The following is a 26,113-nucleotide window of genomic DNA, read 5'->3' on the forward strand; positions in this document are numbered from 1 at the left end:
TCAAGTTTGACTGGAAATGTCTCCCTCAGCTCATTCTGTTCTGTGAGTGCTGCAGTGGAAATTCTTTGTTCTGAAAGCTCCAGAAAGCTGCAGTGAGCAAAACCAGTGGCTGCTGAGTCCATGTACCATGGAAAGGCATAGCCTTTGGCTTAGTGGTGTGTCAGAACAGTTTTAGATTTGACTCCAGCTCTGGTTTTCCTGAGAATTTGTCTGGATGATGGAAATGCAGCACTGGGCTTGCAGAAGGGAGATTGTGAGTCTGGGGTACGTTGATGTAGGAGAGTAAGATGTGGAAGAAGTGAAAACTTGGAGGAAAAAAAAAAGCCTGTGCAAGTAATTTGTAGCACAGTGTGAGGGTGCGTTACCTTTGCAGTGGGATATCTGGTGTCTGACTCTTGTGTGCCTCTGTTTCCTCACTAAAGGAGGCACAATGTCCCTCTTTTTATAATGCTCTGTACTTCCTCTAGATGCTACCTGACAACAAATTCCTATACTTCTACAGCAAAAACACAGCTAAAAATGCACTTTTGGGGAAGAGTGAATGCTGGTCACTTCTTTTCCCTTGTGGGCTGCTCTGGCATCCATAGTGAGTGAGGTAATCCCCCTATTCCTCCTCCCTGAAAAAAATGATCACATTTTGTTTTATGGACTCAGGATATTGTAATACAGAAAGGGTAGCAGGCAAATGTGTCCTGGATCTCTGACTCACCAGAAAAAAAGCAGCCAGCTTTGTTTTGTTTTATTTTGGTTTCAGTAAAAACACACTTCCCACTCTAACTTTTCAAACTTCCACGTGGCACACAGGGGGATCAGTTCCAGTTGATATAAGCCTGGATGAAGAGAGGGAGGAAATAACTTAATTGCTTTAGACTTTAGTTCAGCTGGAGTGGAGAGGAAAGAATCAGTGTCTCTTCTTTGGAATTCAGCAAGAAGGTTGAGTTGTTGGTGAGGACAGATCTTCTGCAGGTTTTGTGGAGGTACTGTATGGAGCACTGTGGGGCACTCCCAAAACAGGTGGCTTTAGATTTAATATAGTAACTGCTGCCAGGGGAAAAAAGCTGTGTTGCTTTCTTGGGAGTATTGCTGCACTTGGAGCATACTGTTATCAACTGTGTGTTCCTGTTCTTTCACCAAGAATGGGGAAATAAGAAATGTGAGGCTTCTGGGCTGAGTGTCTCTGTGTGTATGTGGTGGAAGGTTCTGATGTAGTGCTGTAATGCAGGGCATAGAAGATAAAGAAGAGATTGAGTGGATGGGGTGTCACAGCGAATTTGGGGACTTTGCCTGTAAGATATTTGTAGTTTCAGCCTATTGATTCCTGGTCCCCGAAGACCTGTTGATGTGTTGAAAAGGAGGGAGAGTTAAAGGGGAAGGAGATAAAATGCAGGAAAAACTGCTGATCTATCTGTTCCTAGCTAATTTGAACCAGACCCCCAGAGAATGGGAGGACATTCCCACCTGGAATTCAGATTTGGGTTGAATGCAGCTAAACTCAAAGATGTAGTAATGGTGCAGCTCCAGTGTCCTGCCGTTAAATGCAGAAGCACACACACTGTCTCTGCCTCTCTTCTGCCAATTCCTGCATGCTGGCTTTTGGCTTTGCTCACAGACCTTGCAAACTGTGTTGACAAAAGTAATGGGAGATTGTTTATTTCCCAAGCCTTTATATTCAGGCCATAGCTGCTTCCTCTTTCCTACTCACATTTTCCTATATGGTGACTTTGGAAAATTCCTCTCCGATTTTGCTGGGAAGTGCAGGAAGCTCTCACTGGTAGAGGGTTGCCTGTTACTCTCTCCAGTTCTGCAGCTCACATCTGGAAAGGATCTGGCTTGGAAAGGGGAGACTCGCTCTGAGCTCAGTGCATGTTACTGACATGGCATGAGCTGAGAGAGCCTGTGGGGGCAAGAGAAATGTTCTTCTCCATTCATCTCATTTCTGACAGCAAAGGTGAGTTTTTCTAATTTTTTTAAGCTGGTTTGCCAGACAACCTGCAGCAGCAGCAGCCTGCCTTTCAGCTGCAGCTTATAGCAAGGATACTCTCTAACAAATTCACTTAACCTGTTGATTTTGAAGGAGAATCCTCTCCTTCAGTGGATGTTTTTCCATCTGTGTGTGTGTGTCCTGTGAGAATGTGTGTGGGGAATAATAGGTAACAGAGATGAGATATTTTGAAAGTGATTCTGTTGTTTACTGGGGGCATTGTAATCACTGAGAAGCATTCAGTAACTCCTGAAACTTCAGTTTACCTCTTGAGACTGTGCCTTTTGTAGCACTCTGGTGCTGTGAGGCACCAAAGTGCAGGTATCAGTTGTGTCTGGACTCAGAATGATGCAGCCACAGAAACCCCTGAGCTGGTTTCAGTGTCACTTCACTCTTTGGGTGGCAGGACCTGCTCCAAAGCCCACCTACAGCAAGGGAAGGGGACTGACTCTTTCTAGTGGGTTTTGAGCTACTCCTTTAGAAGCTTTCTTAACAAGGCTTTGAATCAGGCCCATGGGAATGAGTTGAAGTGGAGTGAGTTACTTCAGCCTTTCGGTGAACTAAAAGACAATCACCATCATGCCTGGTTTTACTGCCTGCACTCCAGATGTACACGGATGTTCTTCTATGCAAAGTGTCTCCCTGTGCTAGAGCAGCATTCCCTCCAAAGGCAATGTAGCAGACACTTGCATATCAATAAGGGGGTGAGATTGCCTCAAAATCTTAGTGTGCAATAGACAGAATATTTCATGTTAATTTTCTAACATCTTTTCAGCAACAGATGTGGAAAAGCCAGCATGTTGCAAATCTAGAGAGCCCAAGACCAACCACGATGTAACTGTGCTGTGGGAATAGCGTTGATGCTGTTACAGCAGAACTGATTGAGAGCTGTATATGTAAGGTTTCCTGTCTGTAGTTTCTTTGGCAAGTATCTATAAGGGTGAGCTGTTATATAGGAAAAAAACTTTCTTAGAGATCTGAAATACTTTCTGAGATGATTTTCTCTAAGATTTCTGAAATATTTTCTGAGATTAGGTCACCAAATACTGAGGATTTTACTAATCTACTGTTGGCATACTCATATGGCCAATTTTGGTCTCAGTGTTAATATCTGCCATACAAGGAAAATTCTATAAAAGAGATTAATTTCATTATATTCAGCTAATAGAGATATGGAAGCTGTAAAATAGTGGAACAGGGGAAAGAGGGATCAAGCACACAATGATAAATGCTTAAAATCCTCCACCCAGCATGTCTGTAGCAAAGACAGGACTAAAGCAAAACCAGCATCGATGTTTTGGGATGCTCTGCCCTGTAGTCCCCCTTGCTCCCCTTTCTTCAAGTACAAGTCAGTGTTTAAAAAAAACTCTTATGACTTTCATGGCTGTGACTGAGAGCAGGATGTCTCCAATGCTTCCCAAGCACCCAGGCTCTCTGTGAGAGCTCCTGGTGCAAAGCTGCAAAGACTTGTGAATGGATGTAAATGGAGACACACAGTTCTGACAGCTGCCGGCCTGGCTCTGTGCGGTTCTTGTTTCTGATGCAAAGAAGGAATCTGGGTTAGCAGAGGTGAAGGGAGTATTTATTTGATAAGGTCATGAATCCATCGTGCCTTTTCACCTTAAAAGATCTGCCTAAGTATTTCTCATTGCTGTCAAATCCTTCTGTGAAAAATAGCTGAGAGGATAAATGACAAGCCATAACCAGCCCTGACTGCAAACCTTTATGTATGAAATCTGAGAAGGGCAGCAAGTGGGACCGAGGGGGCTGGGTTAGGGCCAGCTGGCTGCTCCAGTAGATACTCAACTTCTGTTTGGATTATTTTAACCTGCTGCCAGAAAGATAAAAGCTGAACATTAGCCAAGTGTCTTAGGTTCAGATCAGCACTGTCCAAAATCCATAGGAAGCCCGTCGTGTTTCCAGTAGCTGCAAGGTTTTGTTGCTGTTCGATGCACACATAGCAGCCCCTCCGAGAGTCAGTCCTGACAGCCTCTATGTGTTAATAACGAGAAGAATTTCTTCCCATGCAAAACTGTGAGGAACGGTACGACAGACAACCACATTGAACTAACATTGCATAACCTTTTCCCCTACATCTGCGGGATCATCTGGCGTTTCTCAATATGAAAAAGGCAATAAATATCTCGGGGAGTCGGGGCCGGTGCGGGGGATGCTGTCGGGCCGCCGGCTGTAGCCGGGACCCACGGGTTGGGCGGCGCAGTCGCCACGGTGCCTTGAGGGGAGAGCGGGAAGGCGGCGGTGGGGCTGGCCCGGGCCGGGCCGGGGTTGCGGGCTCGGCCGGGCCGCGCCGGCGCTGCCCCGCGGCGCTGACCCGCTGTCCGGCCCGCAGGGGCGATGCCCGCCGGCGGCCGGGCGCTGCTGGCGCTGCTGGGGCTCCCGGCGCTGCTGGCCCTGGGCTGCGCCGCCGACAGCGACTTCGCCGAGGGCGGCCCGGAGCGGCGGCGGCCCGGGCCCGGCCCCGCCTGCCCCCGCGACTGCGGCTGCACCCAGGAGGGCGTCGTGGACTGCGGCGGCATCGACCTCAAGGAGTTCCCGCTGCTGCTGCCCGAGCTGACCAACCACCTCTCCCTGCAGGTAAGGGCGCGATCCATCGCCCTCCCGTGCCCTCATTCCGCCCCTGAAGCCCGGCTCCTCCCCTCAGCCCCTCCCTGCAGCAGGTGCAGCAGGTCCGGCTCCCGAGCTCGACGAATGCACCCGGTTGTCGGCATCCTCTCCCTCACATCCAGGGAGGGGAAAAAGAGCTCCACATTCTCTCACAGCTCCATGAGAAGAATTTTTGTCCAGACTAACAATTTCTTGTTTCTCCTTTGGCCAACCCAAATTTCTGGTGGAGCGCTTCCATTTTGAGGTGTCCTTGAAGAAGATGGGCTAAATGACAGAGAATTCTTTGGGCAGCACGGTGTCTTAGTTCAGACACGGTGAGCCAGTCCAGAGGCAGGGCCAGCTCATGTTCCCCACTGTCCCACCTCTCCCTGCAGCACATGGACTCAGAAGGAGCAGGTGTGACATGGCCAGTGCCACCCATCACCCCGAGTAGCACTGCCTGGTGCTGGGCTGCTTGTGGCCGGGAAACTGAGGTCATGCCTACAGAAAATGGTCCTGTTCCGGGCACCTCATGTCTTGTCATGAAAAGGTCATATAAGATGTGAGATTCCAGCTTCAGGAAGAAGAATCAGGATGTCCTGGACTGCCAGCAAGTTTCTATGCTCTGCTCTTAGCTAATTGATCCCTGTGACCAGCATTTGGGCAGGTGTCCTTTCCCTGCCAGTGCTCTGACACCTGAAGGGCCAGAGCATGGCAGCCCTGTGGCCGTGCCTCCTCGGAGTGGTGGCAGTGGTTGAGGTTTTCAGTGCCTGGCCCTTCACCAACTGCTTTTGGTTTATTGCTCCCATCTGTCAATTCTGTCCAATGGATGAAATGCAGATTTTGTTTAGAGCTTTTCAGTTAGAAAAACTGTAATGTACGCTGGCACCTTCCTCAGCAGATCTGTCCCAGGCATATGTTAGCCATGGCTCCTGCCTCTGCTACCAAAAGAAAAGAAACTTTTTGGAGATGCAGCTGTCACCTTCTATACACTGGCCTGGCTTCCAGGACAGTGGGTCCTTGACTGGTCCCCTGGATGCTAAAGCTAGAACCACTCATTAATGGTCAGAATGTTAGTCAGCATGTTAATGAAAATCTGATGGCAGTCACCCCTGACAGCACAACCAGTGCAAGTGAGCCTGGTTTGATGCTCCCAGCCATGACCAGTGGCTTTTAAAACAACCCCTGAATAACAGAAGCCATAAGCTTGGAAATCCACCATGCCAACCTTGTAACAAATGCTTTGCTGCAGCTACAAGGTTTGGCTGTGGCAGATGGACTCTGGGCCTTGCCAGGCAAAATCACACTCTTTGTGTGCTACTGGTGCATAAGCTGGATATTCCTGGAGATGAGGAGAAGTCAGGCTTTCAAATGCTCCTAGGTTTGGATGTTTTGAGTTTGAGATCTGAGTTTGGCTAATTATGAGAGAAGTCTTGACAAGGATTTTACATGGTGGGTTCATTTCCAGATTTTATTGAAGTTCACAGTCTGGGTTTACTGGGATCCTTTTTGGATTACTTTGTTGATGGTTAATACTCTCCATTTTCTTAGAATAACCAAATAGAAGAAATCTTTCCAGAAGAGCTTGCTCGTCTTTATAGACTGGAAACTCTCAATTTGCAAAACAACAGGCTGACTTCAAAAGGTGAGCCACGGGGTGGACAGAGCACCAGCTTATGCAATGAGGCCAGTGACAGCTGATAAGGAAAGCCAGGGTGATGGATTGCTTGGTTGGAGTGGTTTGCTGTGAGCCTCGCTCCTCTGGCCATCACACAGAGCATGGAGACACTTTATCATCTGAAACACAATACTCAGTGTGGAGGAATGCAGCCCTGCTGAACCAGTGGAGGAGACCTGGCAGCAGCTCATGTACTGTGGCGTGAGATCGCCTCATCCAGGAAACTCCCTCTGGTCCCACAGGCACTTCTATGCAATGCACTTGAGAACCAGAAACGTCCACATGCTGAATGATTTCCTCCTGAATGACCTTGTTTAGTTCAGTCTAGTCAGTCAGGGCAGTTTGGTCCAGTTTTGTCCTTGTCAAATTTTGAATATAAATTTATATTCATATTGCAAATAAGGATATTTCTGCCCTTCTCAAACTATTTTGATTTTCTAGGCAGGTTTTGCTTGCTCAGTCTTATGCTTACTAGAGAATCTTAACAAGGGGTTAGTGAGGAAAGCAAAAGAAACAGAGGAATTGGAGTAAACAGTAAGAGAGAAGGATATGGGATACAAAAGATGTAATTATTATTAATTTATGTGTCATCCAAATGATCTGAATGTTCTTTTTATCTTTACTGAAATGACAGAGAACAAAATTTATTGAGAATGTGGGCGTATTATACATGGGCCCCAAGGCACAGCAATCTTACACAGCACAGGGAAAGCTGTGCTCAATATATGCAGCCTTTGACATTATTACCTTTGGGCCTTTGTGTTTTCTTTCACCACCTTCAGTGCAGCCCTGAGTTTCCAATGTGTTTGGACATGGAAAATAGCTTTGCCTTTGATACATGGTTATCTAAGTGCCAGGTGAAATGTCACTTGCAGGCTTTCCCTTGTGACAGCAATTGTGCTTGTGTGATCAGCTGGATGTGGAGTGACTCAGCTGAAATAATTACTGGGCACTAATAATTATTGGGGGAGGATAAGCCCTGAGTTGGACCAGCTCTCTGAGCTGGTTACTGTTTGGATACCTGAATTGTGAAGGAGCAGAGCAAGAGAAGGGCTGTGACATGCAGGTACCAGGGTTATTTTGACAATATAGTCATACATTAGGTTGATCTGATCACTAAGCAACCTCAGATTATATCCTTGCAAGAAAAAAGACTTGCAGAATCTTATGCAAATGACAGGAGAAGGTTCTCAGATAGTGTGGTTGGTGCAAGCACTGATAATCAGCCCTAGAGCAGATCCACACAGCTCTGGAACTGACACCTGCCAGTGGGCTTGGCCACAAGCCTTGTGTGATCAGGATTTTAAAAAGTCCTCCATTGCTCTTAACAAGTGTGTATTGTTTGATTTGGTTTGTGGGTTTGTTTTTTCTTTTTCCAATTAAGAAAAAAACAATCAATAGGTCTGAATCAGATTGTTTCAGTGGCTATAAAAAGTGTTTCAGTCTCACATGGAAGATACTGAGAGGGAAATCTGCCCTCTGGTATTTTCACTCAGAAAGGCAGTGAGGTGCTGATGTCACTTATTAGTTATTCCTGTTTTTAAGGGTTGCCAGAGGAAGCATTTGAGCATCTGGAGAACCTGAATTACCTGTACCTGGCAAACAATAAGGTAAGAGGCTCTGAAGCCTTTCAGAGCTCTTTTCTGATTGGGTTCTGAAAATTAAATGAGCAAGTTGTCAATTCTTTTAAAATGTATATACTACATAAGTAAAACTGTGCTAAAATGATATTCTAATGCAGGTTCATCTAAGGTCAAACAGTATGTGAAGTTTAGAGGCTACATATGCAGGTATATTTTGAACACTTGTTTATTTGTGCACATGGTGAAAAGTTTCCCTTGTGTAGGGAGTTACAGAAAGCCCCTGAATGTATAAATTTCCACTGTCTTCAGTAGGCTTTGGATCAGCTGTATGCAGATTTGGTTCCTGCCTGCATGTGGGGTAATTATGTGAAATGCTGCCTTATCAGATGAGGCTGGTTGAAAAATTTGTGAACAAACACATCCTAGTGCCTGTGTTTGTTTGAACCATGAAGATCTGTAAAAAGCTATCCAGTTTTCCCTAACTCCCATTTTTATTAGGTTGGATATGGGGAGGATACCCCCACACAGTGAAACTGTGCCAGTCAATTTATTCTTTTAGCTGCAATGGTAGGAGCTGAATTTCTTCTTTTGATGGAGAAGATCCCAGGTGCTTTCCTATTGTGATCCAGGTTGGATGTATTGACAGAAGCACATCTTTCCTGCCAAAGCTAGGAAATGAAATAGCTTCTCATATACCCTTGCATCTGGGTGGTTCCTATTACGGCTTCCTTTATCCCCAGTGGTTGTCCACAAATATTTGCTACAGAAGAAATTAGGATCCACAGAAAAATATAAGTTAAAACATCAGGCAGAGCTTCCTTGTCTACAAAAATCCTGCCCGTCCATCCCCACTCTCTCTCTCTCTGCATGTCTGTATATATATTTTATTATCCTCTTAAAATCTGGGACCATTTGATGTTCTGATTAAATCCATGTGGCCACATTCAGGTTTCAGTCAGGCCAAGACACATCCAGAATCACTCCATACATTTCTATATGGAGTGATTGAGAATAGAACCCATTCCTTAGTACAGTAACATTGTGTTCTTTTCTCTCTTTCAAGCACCATTTCCATGTAACAATCTTGGCAGTTAATACCTCCATAAAAAGGAACAAGCCAGACTGTGACTAATATTCCAGAACCTAGCACTCTGATTTTCCCTGTGTAACAAAACAAAGTGTTTGGTTTTTCTGGCTTTGCTGCAGAGAGAAAAGAATCCCAAAAGAAATTGCAAACATCAGCGAATGTCACAAGTAGTTATAGTGAGAAGTTGTGGACCCGCAGAAATAACACATTTCTTTATAAGTCACAAGCCAGGACAAACCAGATTGGCTTCAGACTGCATCTCATCTGCAGCAGGAAACACTGTGGATCAAGTTACTGTGGTGTCTGGAGGAGAGCAGGGATTTGCTGGTAGTTTGCTTCTTGTTTTATGGATTATCTTAATGCTGCTTTATCTTCCATTGTGATCCCATCAGATGTAGCTAAATCATCTTTCATTGAACTGGCACAGTTGGTCAGAGAAAAGAAATGTAAGAGACTAAAAGCCTTCTGTGGCCTGTGAGTAACAAGTACTTCAAGTAAAGAGTGGCTGCAGTAGTTTCCAATTTTCCTTCCCACTCTCATGTTTTGTATCTCTCAAATAGAGTGCACAGTAAACTTTGTTAATGAGAGAAATTGTTCCACCAAATGATAGACCAGATCCTGAGCTGTCATCATTGACTGTAAGCAGGTGATTTTGGTGATAGAAGGTTTACATTTCCCCATATCCTCAAAGTGATATGGGATTCACCCCGATCCAGCACTTCTGGTTTTATCAAAGCTTCATCCAAGCAAGAAAAATCCAAGCAATTCAAATCCGGTAATGACTTTTGTATTGGCCTTCTGAATTCATTAGTTAACAGTGGAGAAACACTCTGCCATATGGAAAGGAAGGTGCAGCAGGAAAGTTGAAAGAAAATTGCAGTAGGAGAAATGGCAGAATACTTCTTGTTAGGCAATAAATTAGACAAACCTATTCAAGTCAACTTTATTTTTGCTAACACTTAAAACAATCTGGCATGAATCCTTCAAGAAGGTAATCAGTGAAAATCAGTCTCATGACCAAGTGCTGAAATGCCAAAGAAAAATCCTGAGCAAGTGAAAACTCTTTTTGGATTAAACTACTCCTTCTCTTTCCTCTTTCTTGTGGTTCTGATGTCTCTCATTTCACATATCTGAGCCATGCCCTTTGCTTTGTACAAACATTATGACCTAACTGACTGGAGAAAAGCTTTAATGCACCACTGTGTATGAAAAGGATTAGGTCTTGTTTCCTGTGTCTGAATTGTCAGTGTTACATCATGACAGAGATTTATTTCTTTCTGAGGCACTGTCAGACCTTCTCAGTCAGAGATGAGTGCTTTTATCCAGCTCCTTGAAATCATATCTCCCAGATCAGGAGGTGAGAGATTACCACCAAAGCCAAGAGCAACTGCAGGAATATGCAGAATGGCTCATTCCAGTGCTCACAAACCATCTGGAAATGCTGATAGGAATGTGATTTGTGGGAAAGATCTTTTTGTGTGTTTGTGACCATTCAATATTTAAGACAGGCTAAGGAGGATAATGAGGTTTTGGGACAGCTGAAAATGAAAAACAGTAAATAATGTATTCATTAAAAAAAAAAGAGACTACTTTATGAGTCCAGTAAATTGGAAGTTCATGGATGGAGTTCATCAATGCACTCTTGACATACCAGCAGAGAGGGGTGTAGGCACCCTTTAGATAAATACATAGTTTAAGGCTTGGGTTAGGCAGTTCTCCAATAAAGTGTCTCTTCTTTCACACAGAGAAAGTTCATATCTTAAATATTTTTGGTTTTACACTATTATTCATAACCCACTGCAGTTTTATGGCAATAAAAGTTTGAAAAATATGGTTTCTCATTATGCGAGTCTTGCTGTGCTTTGTAGGCTGAAAGAACCAGGTTCTGTTTCACACAACAGAGCTGTGAGGAATATTACAGATTCCATGAACTCCAGGCTGTAAGGCAGATCCCTTCCATTGCCCCTCTTTCCCATCCTGATCTCCAAGAATGCAGTATCTCCCTTTGGAGTGCACATAAAACACAGAGTGCTCTCATTAGTATGCAGTGAACACCTGTAACCAGGGTGGCTTCACCTGCTGACTGCAATTCAGTGTCTTCTCAAGGATTATCTGTTACAGCATTCTGTTAAAAATTTTGTTTCCCCAGGGCTTTAGCTTCTGGGCTTATGCTTGCCAGAAAACTGTTCTCCATCCAGCCTGGACTGTAAACCTGTATTCTTGGTTTGTAGGTGAATGACTTTGTTATTAACAGCCACTCGGTGAACCTGGCTATTGTATTACTTGGATACTCTCTAAAACTGAGCTTTTTTTGATCTTTGCTTTTCACTCCACCAATTTGCTCACATACAGGCATTTCTAGGGTTAGCTTTTAAAATCACTGATAAAAACAGCAACAAGAGCAACACATCCAATCCTATACCTGTTGTCAGCTATAAAGTTTTGAGGACAGGGCCTTTCTGTACTTCCTGATGCATCACTTGTTTATTGAACAAAGTATCACTGTACCCCTTGCTTTGGAGTGCCATTCAATATTCCATCATTTGGCTCAGAAGTGTCCTTGTTCTCTGGGAGCCTGAATCCCCCCTGCAGAGATCATCATAAATGGCTGCAGTGGAGCAGAAGTGTGAAGTGACACCTCCCCTCCACAATACCCCTTTGTAAGAGAATACGCAGTAGGTCACTGGGAGGGGGGTTGGAGTTTTTTGGCACAGCAGACTGAGGAATTAGGAACAATAATAAGCAAGGTGTTTGCTCTCTGAATAACAATTTCTTGATTTCTTCCACCAAAAAGAGACAGGACCCTTCCAACCAAAACAAACATTTTCATATCTTAGAGCAAAAGTCTGTCTCCTTCCTGGAGAGATTAGTGAGTGAGGACAAATTGTTTTTGTTCATGAAATCTACATTCAGTTTAATTTATCTTTGCCTGTTTAGGGAAGATAAATTTGAGAGTGTTTTGCTGCTGCTCTAATACTTGGTTAAAACATTTGCTACATTTCATTGGAACTCCCTTGTATATTTCTTTTACAGCTAACAGTGGCTCCAAAATTCCTACCAAATACCTTGATCAGTGCAGATTTTGCAGCCAATTATCTCACTAAGATATATGGGCTCACATTTGGACAGAAACCAAACCTGAGGTAAGGGACTGGGAAGTAAAACAATACTGGTGTTCTGCCACTGCTTGGGTGCAGTTGGTGGGTGATAAGAAAATATCTGGCCAAACTATATTTTTGCCTACTTGTGTTTTTGGAAAGAAACTGTTTGTTATTCTCAGCATGAAAAATCAAACAAACACATTCCAAGGGCTTTTGCTAGCTGCCAGACACTTCTGCAAATATCAAATGAAGTTGTCCCCATTTTATTTGTGTATTTGAGTTGAAAAGAACAATTAAGTTTCTCAAAATGGGGATTAGCTGTTTAGAAATCCCTAGTTTTATTACAGTCTGTTCATTTTTAAAAGTAAAATCAGGCGGACAGTACAGTACTCAGTTCTGTTCAAGGTAAGCACTTCAGCACCTTCAGAAGGGTTCATACTCCAGATCTGCTGCCATAAGTCTCTGCTAGGTTCAGGCTGTGATTTTCTCATCTGGATTGACAGCAGCACATCCATGTCAAACTCAGAGGCACCCAGACCACCTCGTGTGAGGTGTGGGCTTTGCTGAAGGGGTTTTGAGTAATCTGCAGCATCCACACACTGCACCATCCAGATCCTGCAAAGACATCCCAAACTCTTGGGAGCAATTCATGCAGCCAGGTTTGGAAGCAGTTAATTACAGCTGACCCAGCTGAGCCCCTACAGCCCAGCCTTGTGATGAACTGAAGAACTCTCCATTCCCATTGAATTCACTGGGAGCTGGAGCTGCTCTGCACTTCCTGGGCCTTTAGTCTCCCAGGCTCTTGGAAGCTGAAAGGGCTGAGTCACTCACAGATTTCTGGCAATATCTCATGATGAAAGAAGCTAGATTTATACATGTTTTCTTCCTCAATCTGTGGTGGAGATGCTGCTGTGTTTTGATGCCATATTAAAATTATTGACTCTTCTGAAGTGATTTTCACACTCTTCTATATGAACATGATTTTTAATTAAAATAAGAGCTAATTGATTTCCAAGGTTACTCATATAAAATCCCAACACAGTTGTTTCAGTTGTTTTTTTTGCCCCCAGCAGAGTTCATGATCTCAGACTGATTATTTGGAGAGTAAGTTTTTCAGAAAGGCAAATATTTTTGAGTTAAAAGTACAGCTGACCATGCAGGGTAAACAATACTTCCAGTGTAGCCCTGAACTCCCTGGAGTGTGTGATCGCACAATTGTATTTCCATACTGAGCCTTTCCTTCCTTCCAGAAGGATGTTGCCAAGTTCTCTGCTACTGGTAAAGAATCCAAGAACAAGTTAAAAAAGCTCACTTTGACAATTTTGCAGTTTTAACCTCTCTCTACAAATTTAGCTGTCTGCTGCATCTGAGGGTAAACACAGGAAAGGGAAGAGGTAATCAAAGTCACTAAAAGCCTATAATTTCTTTTTTTTTAAAAAGAAATAAAATGAATTAATTTAGCAGTCAAGCCAGTGAAAAGGAGGAATAACTTCATAGAGGTATATTGCTTTGTACAGAATTGAAACCTGTGTAAGGATGAATCAGTTTCTGAAAATCTTTTTGGAGAAACTATTTGGTGAGTATTAAAGGTTGTGAAAGTAAGAAGGGCAAAGGAAAAGTAAGAAGCTCTAGCTCTTGATCCCAATGGCTCATTAAAAACCAAAGCATATAAAATGAAAAGTCTGCCAGACTGAGTAAATCTGTTGTCTTTCTGTCAGTATCCTATTCTGAGTATTAAGAGTAGGAGAGAAACTGTTTCCTGGGGTGTTTCCAGCCTTCATGGGAGCAGAAAGAATGGAGGGTTAAGAGATTGTCCTTTCTCACAACACCTCCAGGCTGATTTTGTAAGGCCAAGCAGTCCAGACTCAGTTCCAAACAGAAGTTAAAATTGGGGCCATATCTGTTAAAAAGAGATGAATTCTAACCCTCTGAGTGAGGCCCCCACACTGGCATTCTGTGTTTCCAAGTACTGCACAGTCCCAGACTTGCACTCAGTTTCTTGTAAAGAAGTTAAGGCCACTTGTGAAATTTGTATTCTTGTGCAGGTTTGGATTTTGAATAGACCTAACTTTCAGAGAGTATTGGAGCTGACCATTTGGTTTTACATCTGTATGCCTTGCTAAATTAAAAGGCACATTTTAAAAACAAATCTAATTATCTCAAGGAAAGAAGAAAAGATTGAAATGAAGTTTTAAATTAAACTTTTTCTCAGTAAGCAAAAACTCCAGATCTCCTTATCTGTTGACCTTCATCTTTTGCTTCCTTCCAACAGATCTGTGTATCTTCATAACAACAAACTTTCAGATGCTGGGTTACCTGATAATATGTTCAATGGCTCTAATAATGTGGAGATACTCATCATGTCCAGCAATTTCTTGAAGTATGTTCCAAAGAATCTCCCTCCAGCACTATATAAATTACATTTACAGGTAATGACAACAACATTTTGTAATCCCTTAGGATTGTGACGAAGTACTGTGTTGTGTGGGTTTCACACTACACAGCCAAGACTTCCCAGTGCACCTGAAACATCTCCAGGCCCACTTTAAGCCTTGCTTGCTGTATTCTCAATAGTAGCTGTCCCCATCTCCTTCCTTTTTTGTCCATAAGCAATAGTGTGTTTTTGTAAATCATCAGAACGCTCACAGGGGGCAGAAATGCCTTTCTGTGTTTGCAGAATCAAACACAGAAATTGTATTGCAAATCCCTGTGTGGCTGCATTGTCGGTCTCCTCCCTGCATAAAACAATATTAATACATATTAGAACAGGAAGTGCATCAATCCATGGCCATGTCTCCATGACCTCCCAGTTCAGTTTGCCACTAATGCCACTTGTCCTGGCAGCTGCTTACCCACTCTGTACTGGCTTTGCTCACCGACTCATTTCACACAGACCACTGCTTCCCAGCATCAGTGGCTGCTGCTTGCTACTGAACTGGCAATTCAGTTTGGATCAGGCATTCTTGACTACTACAACTCCTCCAGCAGCAGTGCAATAGCAGAGTTGTGCTGTTAACTACTCTCCAGCATTTTTAATTCCATGTCATCTGATTCTGATAAAAACGCTTCATCATGTCTTGAGCTAGAGATCTGAGCCTTAGCAATGGGAGGGCCACAGTGGTGGGAGTCCTGGGTCTGCTTGCTCTGAGTGCTGACAGCTCCTTGGACGTGCAGAGACTGGAGTCTGTTATCAGCCCTGCGCTGAGGCAGCTCTGTGCTGCCTCCCAGCACTCTTTTCCCTTGAAGATCCACCAGAATTCCTGATAAAGTCTTCTAGAGAACAGGCTTCTCCAGCTTGAAGAAAAGTAAATGCAACCAGTCCAGTCCTTTAAATTGCTGGAATTTCTCTTCAAAGTATGAACTTACATGTTCCCTGCATTTTTTGACACTTACAGATAATCATTATCTCCCAAAAGGGTCTCACACTGAGGATTACACTTTGAATTTGTCTCCTTCCCTGCTGTCCCCAGCTGTGTTAAGGACAGAGGGGATGAGCAGAGAAATTAGTGTTTTATTTGCAAGTGCACCATCTGTCAGTAGTAACATTTACCTTGAGATTTTGACTGGGAAAAAACAGGACAGTGAGAAATGAGAGGCAGCCAAAAATATCTGACAGGTGTACTTTAGATGTGATTTTTTTTTTTACTATTTATTGAGACACTCAGCCGAATTTGTCTGTGTTGGTTTCTACTTTATGTTAGTTGACAAATGAATCTGGTCCAGTCTGTCCATCATATTATAAAGCCCCCTAAATATTTCATGTCTAGCCCTTCTGAAGTTTAATTGCCTGTGCCAGTTGAACAGAACCCAAATGTTGCGTTGATTCATGCCAAATACTGTGCTTTGTGCTTCTGGTGACTCTAGAGCAACAAGCTGGAGAAGATTCCCAAAGGAGCCTTCAGCGAGCTTGCCGGTCTGCGGGAGCTGTATTTGCAGAATAACTACTTGTCAAATGAGGGAATGGACAATGAAACTTTCTGGTGAGACTGAGATGTTCACTTAATACCTCTGTGTCTGTCTGCCCCCTCTGGGACAGTCATGCATCTACTGAACACAGGACACAGTAGAAAGTAATTAAAAGCTGGATGATGTTATGCATTTCACTGCTGAGAAGCAGATGCTGCCATTCAAGAGCAAAGGTCTGGGTGAGTGGTTGCAGAATTGCTTCATACAAAAGACAGAACACTGAACATTAGACTGCACCACTCCCTGCCTGCCACAGACCCAGTCACACCAGGTACTAAGTCCCTTCTGGGAACAGCCACCTAGAACAACATTGAAAGCTACTCTCTGTTCTTCCAAAACAGTCAAAAGTGAGGTTACCTAGGCCTTTCCAGTTTCTAGGGCACTTCACTGGGCATTAAAGACAGACCTTCATTTTCACTGGAGCTACTTGTGTGTTTCTGTGAAGGTGGCTTGAAAGCAGCTGCAAACACACAGCTGTGAATTCCCCTGGCCCAGCTGTACCCCAGTGCAGGTGGTTGCTGGAGCAGGCAGGGATGCAGTGGTGCTGCTCAAGAGCCAGATGGCTGCAAAAGCTTTCCTACCAACTGGTGCAACAGAAATAGCCTTTAGCTGTCCTAGATTTAGCCTGGGACTTAGCCCTTCAAAATTTAACATTTTTTTTCTCTGCTTACACTGAATGCTGTCTGTGTTCTACCTGAAAATCCAGACCACACAATTGGTCCTGCCCATAATTTAGTTCTGTAAACCCTCCTGATCTCCAGACACAAAAATGTACCAAACTGTGTGCTTTCCTTTTCCATTTCCCATTCCTAGAAACCTCCCTTAGTAGTTTACTATATCTGTGTTGAGTCCACCTCCAGGTCATGCTGGACATATTATTTCTGTTAAGATATTCCCATCCTGGGGAAACCTTACAAATGGCAGCAGTGAAGCATTTTACCTAAAGATTATATTTGTTCATTCAGAGCATGCTTGGATAGCTGGAACAGCAGAGTAGTAACCAGTAAGTAATGTCTGTAACACATTAGTTTTCCTGTTTCCTGAAAACTCTCTGGTCATCTGCAATGGGTTATGTCGTGTCAAGTAGATTAAAACTCTAATTTGAACTGAGAAACTGACTTGAAATTCAAGGGAATACTGGGTTCCTCAGTCCTGGCTGTAGAACAACCATTGATCCACATCCAGTTGGTATAAGTGACTGGTCTGAGGATTTAATTTAGCTTCAACTGAGACCGTGGAATCCAGATTCAGTAGCTTACACAAAGCAGCTCTAGCCCTGACTCACTTCCATAATACTGGAGGGTCACGAGAAGTTCATTACCTTAGCCTAGGACACTAAATTAGCATTTCTGCTTTTCATAAAAGTAATATTTCATCATCTAGAGAGCAGACCTGCATTCCACTTTCAGCAAATACTTTGAGACAGAAATTACTCATGCTCAGGCTTTGTTTCTGTGAAACTGAGAGCTAAACTCTGTGTTCTGGTGGTGCTCCCATGGCATCTTCCTGTGGCATTTGTTCACTGAAATTGCTCATATGTTTCTATCTGGGACTGCAAAACTGACCTCAGGCCTCAGCTCAGTGGCAATTTGGGTGTGCGCTAGTGTGCTTGTGTCCTGCTAGTGTGGCTGGGGAGCAGTGGCAGTGCCAAGTCCTAATCCCTAATGGCAATATGGGAGCTCCCTGTTTTGGTGTACACATAACTCATATTACAGGTCAGAAAAGGGCAGACAGTAGTGGGGTAAAAGGCTCTAAAGCAAAGACTGTGAAATCTTTGAGCAAGTTGGTTATTGTTTCACCTTGCAGAATCAAAGTGTTTTCTTTCTTACTTTCCCAAGGAAATTGTCTAGTCTTGAATATCTGGATTTGTCCAGCAATAACCTCTCACAAATCCCAAGTGGTTTACCTCGAAACATCGTCCTCCTCCACCTGGAGAAGAATGCAATTAAGGTGATTGACAGAGATGTCTTGACCCAAATTAAGAACCTGGAGTACCTTCTGCTCCACAATAACAAATTAAAAGCTCGAGGTATTCACCCCTTAGCCTTCCAGGGCTTAAAGAAGCTGCACACTGTCCATCTGTACAACAACATGCTGGAAAGGATCCCCAGCGGGCTGCCCCGGCGAGTGAAGACACTGATGATCCTTCATAACCAGATCTCAGAGATTAACAGAAATGACTTTGCTACCACTTACTTCCTTGAAGAGCTGAACCTGAGCTACAACAAGCTCACAAGTCCCCATATCCATCGGGAGGCCTTCCGTAAACTGCGGCAGCTGAAGTCTCTGGATCTTTCTGGAAACAATCTCCACACGGTGCCTTTTGGCTTTCCAAAGAACTTGCAGGTTCTGAAGCTGAAGGAGAATGAGATAAGCATCATCCCAAAAGGGACTTTGTCTGGGATGACAAAACTGAGGGAACTGTATTTGAGCAACAATAAACTGAAAGTAAATTCAATTTATTCAAGAGCATGGAGAGAACTCGGCAGTCTTCAGGTAGAAACACCACCTTCTCTAATTGTTTTAGTGATGCTGATATCCTCATCTGTCTGCCTAAATCAAATTATGTAGCAGCAATATTAAATGTGCTTGGTCCTCGTGTTTTGGGGTTGCATTTTAAGTGCTTCACACTCTGTTTCTAGAGTAGAAATGATGTGCTGTTGTGCCAGAGATGGGTACCTTCCACTCCTGGCCAGTCCAGCTTTGTTTCTGAATTCTGAGTGTCCTATATTTTCAGAAAAACATCAGTAAATGTTGTCATTAAAACTGAAATTAGGCCTTTCAAATAGCTCGTATCCCAAAAGATTTAAAATCAGCTCTGAATAGAGACAGCAGGAGGAAGGAATGCATAAACAAAAACACTCTTAATTCTCAAAGCCCTCACATCAGCTTATAGTCAGACAAGCCAAGCTGTAGGATTTAGCAGCTCAGCTGGCTAAGGCACCTGGGGAGCAGCTTGGAGTCTGGATTCAATCAGCAGTCTTCTCGTTTGCTTAATTGTTGGAGAAAGTTAAACACAAACCATAAGGCAGGCAGGAACAATCACATTTGTGCTGAGCAAAATGACCTTTCAGAACTGTTATGCTGGCTGAAGGATTTGTCTGCATTTCCTTTTAGGCAACAGCCCCTTTCCTGCAGTGAAAGGTATTGCCTGTGTCACACAGCAGCCATGGAGGGGGCACACGGTCAGGTCACTGCACAGGCAAAGTGTGCACATCTCAGAGCAGATCAGGGATAAGGACATGCAGCAGATGTCACACTGGCCCCCAGTGTGTTTTCAGACAATCCTGACATTAATCTATAGGAACGTTTCCCTTTCTGTTGTGTCTGGGAATAACCAATAGCTTGTTTCTCAGTTAAAGTCAATCAGCAATGCAGCAACAGTGTCTGCAGGGCTGTTTGCATCAGCTCCAGATTTGGTCCCTGACTTTAATAACACCTTTTGCATTTGTTTGGTGCCTCAGTGATACCTGTGTGAGCAAATATATTTAACATGCAAAGCAGTCTGGAAGGAAGATGCTTTTGAAAATTACAGATGGCTGGGACTGTTTTTCTGCAGTACCTTAATAAAATGTAGGTTGTTTTATTTTCAAACAAAAATGGGTCATGAGCCCTGTTGGGCAGCTGGAGTTGCTGGCTGGAATGACAAGCTTTCCTTCTCAAAGGTCCTGATTCACAATTATGTGGAACTTTTGTTCTATTCTCCCTCCCTTGCAGTCGGTATAAAGCCAGAGGTGTTGCTGGCTCAACCATTGGCCATCCCCACAGCAAACCCCACTGCCATTAAACAGGGCTCTGATAATAGCACAGACTTAAAGTTCTGCTGGACTACTGGGGCATTTATGGCCCTTGCTTTTCTTTGGAACAGTGTTACTTCTTGTTGGTTGTTTCCAGCGGAATCTTTTTTATCATTGAGTGCTTAACTGTGCAGTTGGTTTCTGAGTTGTTGCACTGGAGTGAATTTGCCAAATAATCATGTATAAAGATCCTGATTATGCATATACTTAGTAAATGCTTCAGTCCACACTGTTTCCATGGAAATCACTGGAGACTCAGCAACTGCAAAGCAAGACATTTACATAATGGACTTGGCAGTACTGGGTTAACAGTTGGAGTCAATGATCTTAAAGCTTTTTTCCAACCTAAACAATTCAATGGTTCTATGATAATTGTTTTCCAGACTGGCATTATGTGAGGAATAAAAACACTGGAATGAGGACAATTGTTTGCAGAAGTGTGGCTTTGAATAGTGGGTAAATAGTGTCAGGTTGGTGCTATGATAATACTACAACACAGGATAACAAAACATTTCTATTGATCCATTCTCTTGCATAAAATTAACCTGAGAAATGACCACGACCTTTAATCCTGCTGTCTTCATACATTCTCCATGTTAGAATATTTCCAGATGGTTTTATGTGTAACTGTACCTATCACCATCCTTAGCCAGTGAAGTTTTTGCAGTAGCAGATGCCAAGGAATTCTCCTGCATATCTGAAACCTAGCCTGTTTTTAATTTACTTAAACAGACATGGGCTAATGCCTGGGGACAGAGATAAAGAAATGGTGGAACTCTGAAACAAACCAGCATGACATATCATGTGAAATCAGGATGCTCAATAGTAATATAAGAGACTAGAATTGTCTTGGCCACACTTACCTTGCTGCAAATTAGAGGTAGATTAAATTAGTTTATTCTATAATAAATGTAACTTCAAAATTAAATCTCTTTCTGGTGTGCTTCTAATATTTAAATTCAGTTATTTGACCCCTTGTTGTCTTTTTCTTGCAGTCACTAGACATGGCTGGCAACCAGCTGACATCTATCCCATTAGGCCTGCCAGAATCTCTGGAATATCTGTATCTCCAGAACAACAAGATCACAACGGTTTCAGAGAATGCTTTTGAATCCACACCCAAAATAAAGGGGATTTACCTCAGGTAAGGTCAAGCTTCCACTTCAACACACAAGATTTTTTCTTTCTTCATCTACTTTATAATTACTTACTGTTTAGAAAGTACTTAAAATCCTTGTTTTCTGAACAAGCATATTTGGTTTATACTAATATGTGACAAATCTATATTTATCTGCTCAGAAACTACATGGATATACATAATAAGCTCTTTTTAGAAAGCTTGTCTTTTCTATGCTTATTAGAATGGATTGGGCATGCCAGTAATTCTGGGCAATTAATGTTTAACATGATGTCATATTCCAATAATCAGCTGTGAGCCACAAGTTTACAGTCCCCTTGTAGAAGTGCAGCTTTGCCTGTGCCTGTTTGCCATGGGTTTTGACAAAACCCCCCTCCAGTGAGGTGTGTGTGACTAATCTTGGAGTTGTGTGCATTCCCTTGATAGCTTTGTCAGAAACAAGTGACAAGTTACAACCGTGACAGTTACCTAGCCCAGTTTAGGGGCTTTGCTGGGTTTTTTCCCACTCTGTCAGTTGGATGAGGACTTTGTTTTTGTAGATGACGGATACTAATCTTTTTTTACATGTAGTGTAAACTCACAGTAACAACTGATTGAAGCAGAGATTTATAACACAAGAAGGGAATCTGTCCCTGTAATATAGTCTGTTTTAATCTAATGGAACATTATTGAAAATATTAATTAGAAGTAATTTATGAATCCCTACAGAATATGTGATTAATCTGATCCAATGCTGTGTTCAAAAAGCCTAGGCTGCAGAAGACTAAATATGGTCTTATTTTGACTATATGCAGCTAAACTGCCCTGTAGTTCTGAATAGTTCTGGAGCATACCTTTATGGATGAATGATTCCATACCAAGCAAATAAAATTACGAAGTCTGGTGAAAATTAGAGCAGTCTGTCTATTCAGCTGCTCACATTTATGAGATTTTAGTGAATGCTTGGATGTGAACCAGAAACCACATGCCATATTCTATATTTCTATATAAAGAAAAAAGGAATTTGCAAAACAGTTTTGCTAACATATTCAGGAGGCAACTCCACCCAAGCTCAGTCGTATTTTTAATGGGAGGCCATTAATCACTGCAGTGCTGTGAAACAATAATATACTTATGGAATATTACACAGAACACAATTTTAAGCCTGTTCAAGAGTAACAGACCAGCATATGTGACAGGTTCTTAAACTGCAGATTAGTTTATTTGTATTCCTGGAAATGCAAGTAACAGTTGAAAAATGATTGCTTTGTGTTTAAAGGGTTACTTTGGTTTGAGTTTAGTACGTGAAGAATTAAACTGTCAAGGAATGACACAGAATTTTATGAAAAATCAGTTATACTTAAAAATATGGGCTGTGAAGCAGATGCTTTTCCTCTCTGGGAAGGAGAAAGGAGAAGAGCAAGAGAAAGAATTTGTGGGGGAGGAATTCCAATATTATGATTTTTTTTCTTCCCCCATCTAGAGGAGTCAGCACTTCTAGAGTGCTGTTGTAAGTCAGTGTAAACTTAGAGTAACTTGGGTCAGTGTAGAGTAGCTGCAGAATGGTTTCCTCTTGGTTCCCTAATTTCTGTGTTGTTTATAAAAATGATTTATTTTAACAGGGGTGCCTTTTTGTTTGTTTAAGGTTTAACAAGATTGCAGTTGGAGCACTGAAAGAAAGTACCTTCCAAAACCTGAAGCACTTACAGGTACTGGATATTGAAGGGAACCTTGAATTCAGCAACAGTTCAAAGAATAAGGATGACTCAGAAGAGGAAATGGAAGATGAGGAAGAAGAAGAGGAAGAAGAACTGAGATAAAATGTGAACTCACACAGTCCCATCATGTGGGAGGTAACAACTGTAGTTGAGTTAAATTAAGGCCCCAGTTTTCAGACTCATGTGTAAATAATTCCAATTTACACACATGATTGAAGCATAACAAGTGAGTGTCTGAACTTAAAGACTTCCATTAAAGCATGACTGGGAATCACAAATCAAAAAGGGTTGAAAATACAATATTTTGTAAAATGAAACAGTATATATCTGTTTTATCAGACTGCTTAATGGACTGTTCTTATTCTGTTTATAGACACAGCAGACACAGTAGTTAAAGATGCAAATCCTTGTTCACTAATTCTGATAACAAAAAATTCAAAGGTATTTCATGATACTTTTAAGCAATTACTTCAAAAGGAAAACAAAGAACAAACTGTGAAGCTTGCTGGTGCAGAAGACATGAGTTGAAAATAGATGACAAATAAAAGTAAGATTAGAACATTGGTGTCTGTTAAATGTGTCATTAGATTACAAACTCTGTCTCAAGCAGTATTTAAATCACTGACCACTTGGAGGAGAAAAATAATGTTATAGTTAGTGTATTTCTTATGGAAAGAGTAGCATCTCTACTTGAATCTCTTTTCAACTGCGGAAGAAAAGATACAGGGACAAAGGTATTTGAAGAATATCCATTCTTTTCATAAGAATAGTGATCTATTTACTGCATCTGTTAAGCATCTTAGGTTCAAAGATGATGAGGTTAAGGGTTGCTCTTTGCTTCTGGAGACCTAAGAGTGGGGAAAAAATAGTTTTGTCCCTAATCAACATCTTGTCACTGAGAATGACACAAGGAATTGTTAGGAATAGTGCTAATAAGCTTAAAAGATGATGGGGCTTGAAAAGGGCAGAAGGTACTTGGAAAGTCAAACATTAGCTCTCCTGGCTGAGTTATATGAAAATTTTGTTAAACAAGAAATAATTTATATCTACAGATTTAGAGCAGATTCAAAATCATTGCCTCTCTGGTTTAGTTTTGGGGCACGTGTGACATGTCAGCAGGTACTATGTTTGTCTGATTCTGAATTCTGTATTCTATCGTGTAACTTATTTTATTTTTCTGTTTTGCAGGAAAACATTTGGAAAAATACATATATGTCTATGTGTATACATCTATATAGATATACAGAGAGCACTTAGCAAAACGTGCAATGAATTACACAGAAACTGGCGTGGCACTGGGCCAGGCTCACGGAAGACAGTGTGTTTCGGTGCCTTATTCAGGGAGAGACCCTGAATGCCTTTCCAAAGCTTCCAAATCATCTTATACAAGACCCAGGATCATAAGGGATTGCTCTGGAACTCACAAAAGCTGGCTTTTGTTTCTTCTGTTTCTCTTCCCTCACTGTTTCCATCTGTAATAACAATATGGGACTGTTTTGAACACAGGCCTTCAAATGCCATTTTTGTCACTGCATTTTAAGTGAACCATGTTTATGCCTCTTTTCTTTTCCTCCACCCAAAAGAAGCTGTTCTTGGCCAGGGCAGATGAATATTTGCAGTAGTTTCATGTGCAGAGCAGTGTATGAGGCATTTTGGTCATCAAGCAGCAGTAATAATTCTGGATGCAATTATTTCTCTGTTATAACAATGTGTATATTTGGATGAGAAAAACAAAATAAGGCTGGATCCCGTAATATTTTATCTCTACTGCCAAAACCTGCAGTATATTCCTGATTTAGAAAGGTTTTAAGATAAAACAATTGCTCTTGTGAATATATATAAAAATACATATATAAAATGTCTGCCTTCCACAGCTTTGGTAAAGTTTCTGTCTTGCTGTTGTTTGCCCATGGGGTAGTTGGGTGAATGTCTCCAAAGGTGTGATCAGAGGATGGAGTGACAGGATGAAGTTTAATGTATGTGGTAGAATTTTCCACAGTGTATCTCATTCACACTGAGAGGCAGGAGTGAGACTAGTGGTGTAGAAGAGATTTGTGAGTGTGGGTTGTCTTAGGAGAAAACCATTAAGTATCTAAAGAAATTAGTTCAAGTCTGGAGACAGTGCCTGCTGTCATACTCCCTTAAAGCCTCCCCTATTTTATGATGTTGAGTGCTCTCAGCTCCCGTTGGAATCATAGAAAATAAAGAAACCAAGGAAAAGAAGACCTACAGAGGTACAAGTTTCTCTGTTGGTTATAATGTCCTTCATCTGAGGTAGCTAATCTGCTTGACTATATGGTCTTTTCTTTTGAGGATTTCTGATTGAACACATGTTGTTTTGCATACTGCATTCCAGCATTGACTTGGAAACACAGTTGGCTTAATTTTTTACCAGCTGTTTTCCTGCTGGAGACCTAGCTCCACACTCTCCCTTTGGTTTCCCATGACAGTAATTTCAAGCTCTTGTTCCCTACCTTAGACAATTCAGCACACTCATTAATCATAGAAAGAAAGATTGCTTCCTGAAAAAGTAAAAGCTTGGCCCCAGAAATTGCAAAACCCCACATTTTTGAATATCAGCTATACAGCTGAGTAATAAAATATCCTTGCAGCTGACTGCTGGGATAGATTTCTATGTGAAATGTCTATAGAAGGTAACTCAAGTCAATGAGCCATCTCCAGCAAACACCAGTGGAAGTTCTGCCAGTCTTCTGTGAAAAAGACCAATTTATTAAACTCCTGAACAAGCTGAGAATATGCAGATTTGTATCATTTTATAGAGAAATGTTTGGTTGTCTTCAAACTTCTGTCCCTTGGACTAAAATTCTGTGAAAAGTCAGGTGCCTCAGACTTCTTTGAATCCCTTGAGGGTCTGATGCAGTGAGTGCAGGGGTGAAGGTTCATTTTAGCACCTGTAGAATCAGGCCCAACATGTCAGGATGACACACGCACTGTGTTAAGCTTCTTTAGCAAACAGCAGCCTTTGCCAAAGGAGACCCACCTATAGTTCAAGGTGCACATAGTATAAAGGTGAAGTTAGGAAATCCAAGTTTGTTTCAAGTAGTTGCACACTGAATCTGTCCTTTAAATGGGGCAGTGTTTCCCAGCAGCAAACCCCCTAAAAAACACCACCACTCTTACCAAGTAAAAGCCTCAAATGCTCCAAGATTCTTTGTTCTGTAAGAGATTGGTGAGGGAGAACCACAGGCCTTATTCCTCACTCACCTGGCTTTGTCAGCACGTATGACATTGGACATAATGCTGTCAGGCCAAACTGGCAGTTTATTTCTTTCTCATAAAGGGGTGAGAGATGCCATGAGGGATGTTGAGGAATAATCAGAAGTCCATGGGATTAAGCCTACATATTTTTTGACTGTGGGTGGTACCCATCATCCAAAAGTCCAATCCAGACCTTGTATGGAGCAGGACCCAGGAACAGGCTCTGATTTTGATATTTCCTTTTGTGAAAATGGGAGTTGGG

General features: G+C 42.2%; 1 protein-coding gene across 3 annotated transcripts; it reads left to right on the plus strand.

The window, feature by feature from the left end:
* Positions 1–391: 391 nt before the first annotated feature.
* PODN (podocan) lies at positions 392–24,496 on the plus strand. 3 transcript variants are annotated; one of them, XM_068198773.1, is made up of 12 exons: positions 392–977; positions 1,661–1,948; positions 4,332–4,576; positions 6,137–6,230; positions 7,809–7,873; positions 11,967–12,076; positions 14,307–14,463; positions 15,899–16,014; positions 17,839–18,496; positions 20,793–20,941; positions 22,560–22,767; positions 23,821–24,496. In XM_068198773.1, the coding sequence occupies exons 2-11, from the start codon at positions 1,864–1,866 to the stop codon at positions 22,732–22,734; spliced, it is 1,854 nt and encodes a 617-aa protein (XP_068054874.1). In that variant the 5' UTR covers positions 392–977; positions 1,661–1,863; the 3' UTR covers positions 22,735–22,767; positions 23,821–24,496. The 3 variants fall into 3 exon arrangements, with proteins under 3 accessions (XP_068054874.1, XP_068054875.1, XP_068054876.1); XM_068198774.1 differs by lacking the exon at positions 1,661–1,948 and having other exon boundaries at positions 394–977; XM_068198775.1 differs by lacking the exon at positions 1,661–1,948 and having other exon boundaries at positions 394–945.
* Positions 24,497–26,113: the final 1,617 nt, after the last annotated feature.

Source organism: Anomalospiza imberbis, chromosome 9 (genome assembly GCF_031753505.1).
Source record: "Anomalospiza imberbis isolate Cuckoo-Finch-1a 21T00152 chromosome 9, ASM3175350v1, whole genome shotgun sequence".
NCBI classification, from domain to species: Eukaryota; Metazoa; Chordata; class Aves; order Passeriformes; family Viduidae; genus Anomalospiza; species Anomalospiza imberbis.

Coding starts and splice junctions, on each gene's coding strand:
- PODN (XM_068198773.1), top strand. CDS start 1,864: ATGTTACTGACATGGCATGAGCTGAGAGAGCCTGTGGGGGCAAGAGAA. Junction 7,874..11,966: donor TGTACCTGGCAAACAATAAG/GTAAGAGGCTCT, acceptor TTTCTTTTACAG/CTAACAGTGGCTCCAAAATT. Junction 18,497..20,792: donor GAGAACTCGGCAGTCTTCAG/GTAGAAACACCA, acceptor TTTTTCTTGCAG/TCACTAGACATGGCTGGCAA.